Source organism: Octodon degus, unplaced genomic scaffold (genome assembly GCF_000260255.1).
Source record: "Octodon degus isolate 3935 unplaced genomic scaffold, OctDeg1.0 scaffold00310, whole genome shotgun sequence".
NCBI classification, from domain to species: domain Eukaryota; kingdom Metazoa; phylum Chordata; class Mammalia; order Rodentia; family Octodontidae; genus Octodon; species Octodon degus.
This window is the reverse complement of record NW_004524886.1, coordinates 763,604-765,525: the sequence shown is the minus strand read 5'-3', so window position 1 is coordinate 765,525 and position 1,922 is coordinate 763,604. Positions and strand designations below refer to the sequence as shown.

General features: G+C 57.1%; 1 protein-coding gene across 6 annotated transcripts in view; it reads left to right on the top strand.

Annotated features, from left to right (window-relative positions):
* The window catches only part of Nlrp3 (NLR family pyrin domain containing 3), a 20,769-nt gene that overhangs the window by 13,891 nt on the left and 4,956 nt on the right, over positions 1–1,922 (top strand). For all 6 annotated transcript variants that reach the window (XM_023707781.1, XM_023707780.1, XM_023707782.1 and 3 more), the window contains one exon: positions 909–1,079. In XM_023707781.1, coding sequence (XP_023563549.1) covers positions 909–1,079 — 171 coding nt within the window. The remainder of the gene's footprint in view (positions 1–908; positions 1,080–1,922) is intronic.

Below are 1,922 nucleotides of genomic sequence, written 5' to 3'. Positions count from 1 at the left end.
GAACCGGGCTGGGCAGGAGCCCTGTGTTCACCTCCGCCGTGAACCGGGCTGGGCAGGAGGCCCGCAGTCACCTCTGCGATGTGCAGAAGAATGTGCCGAGGGATCTGCATGATACAACCGAGATAGTCTGATGTTTTAGAGTTGGCGCTTCAGCTCTGATGTGTAATCCTTCAAGCCCCAGGAGGTCACAGCCTGTGTCTCAAGGCTGATCCTAGTGGCAGTGTGGAGCACTGGCTCTTCATCCCATCTCTGCTGCCTGTCACACAAGGGAACACCGGGGGTCCAGGGAAGCACTACCTGCTGTCTTCCAAAACCACACATGAGCATCTCAGTCCGACCGATATGCATTGCTAAAAGCCAGCTGAAGGGATAAGGCAAAGTCCTGCCAGCTCTGTACCTCTCAGTACATGGAAGTAGGGTCAGGCTTAGCCGAAATGGAGACACTTGCTCCTCCTTTCCAGAGAGGTGTCCAGGTGGTTCTCCGCACCACGGGAACGACCTCTTCTGTGCAGCCTACGCACCCTTAGTGCGGGCAGCACCCACACCTGGAGACGCCCTTCCCATCTTCCGTCCTCATGTGCACTTGACCCCAGCACCATACCCCCTAGATCCAGTCACCCCTGTAAAGACCCCCTCTGACTGCATGAGCCTCCTGTGGAACATCAGACTAGCCCTAGCACCTGCCTGGGGTCTATCTCACTGTGATAAAAACACATTCAGGGAGCTAGGAGGTGTTGTAGTGTGGGCAGTCTTGAGGTACTTACTTTTACAGCAAAGGACGTGGGAAACTTCTGTGGAGCTGGGCTCCCTGGGGCAGTGTTACGAAGGGGTAGGTTTGGGTTGGGGTCGGGCTGGGTGGGCTCTGGGCCTTCCAGGCAGCGCTGGGTCTGACTTTCCTGTCCCTGAAGGCTGGTGAGCTGCTGTCTCACGTCTGCATGCTGTGAGGACCTCGCCACGGTGCTTAGTGCCAGCTGCTCACTGACCAGACTCTACATCGGGGAGAACGCCCTGGGTGACGTGGGGGTTGGCACCCTGTGTGCCAAGGCCCGGTGGTCAGAGAGTCCCCTGCAGAAGCTTGGGTGAGTGATGGGGGCCTTGCTGTGGAAAGGCACATGCGCTTCAGCATGAATTACTGAAGGGTGAGCAAGCTGCCCATAAAGAGGTGGCTCAGATGAAGTCTGCACAGGGAACCATGTCCCAAGTGGCTTGAAGCACCAAATTCATGTGACACAGTTAGCACTGGATCCACTGGTCCCGTGCCACAGGTCTCCTAGTCATGGTTTAGGTGCCAGGGCCAACGTTACTTGGAAAGGCTGTCTGCTGAACAGGCACACGCCTGCACTTGCTCCCTGGGCACACGGTGTGAGTACCTGCCGGCCAGGGTGGCCCCTGCGTGGGGACAGTACTTGTCTCTGGTGCTGTGCTTCATTCCCATCCTGCATGGAGCCACCTCTAGGTCCTTCCAGGTCCTTCCTTGGTGTCCTGAGCAAAGAATCAGCCAGACTCAGGAAAAGCCACCAGGGTGCGCCTTGGCTGCAGGTGGCGAGGAAGCGTGTTCTGCAGAGTGAGCTAGGCTGGTAAGAGGACTCACAGAACCCAGGATGGGGGAAGGGTCCTCTGCACTCCAAATTCCTGGGTCATTTATCTGCCTTGATTGTAAATGAGGCATTGGGACAATAGTCCCATCAAGTACTCACCTGGCACCAGCCACAGTCCTATCAGGAAGCTCTTGGGTACCAATGTGTAAATGACAGATCAGAACAGGGCCTCTCAGGGCTGCCCAATAGCTCAGCTGATTAAAGCACCTGCAAGCAGGCGCAGGGGCTGGGGGTTCGATCCTGGGTCGTGCTGTGCCGGCCCTGCCCTGGGGTGCACTGAGACAGCAATTGAGGCTGGGCATAGTGGTGCGCACCTGTAATCCC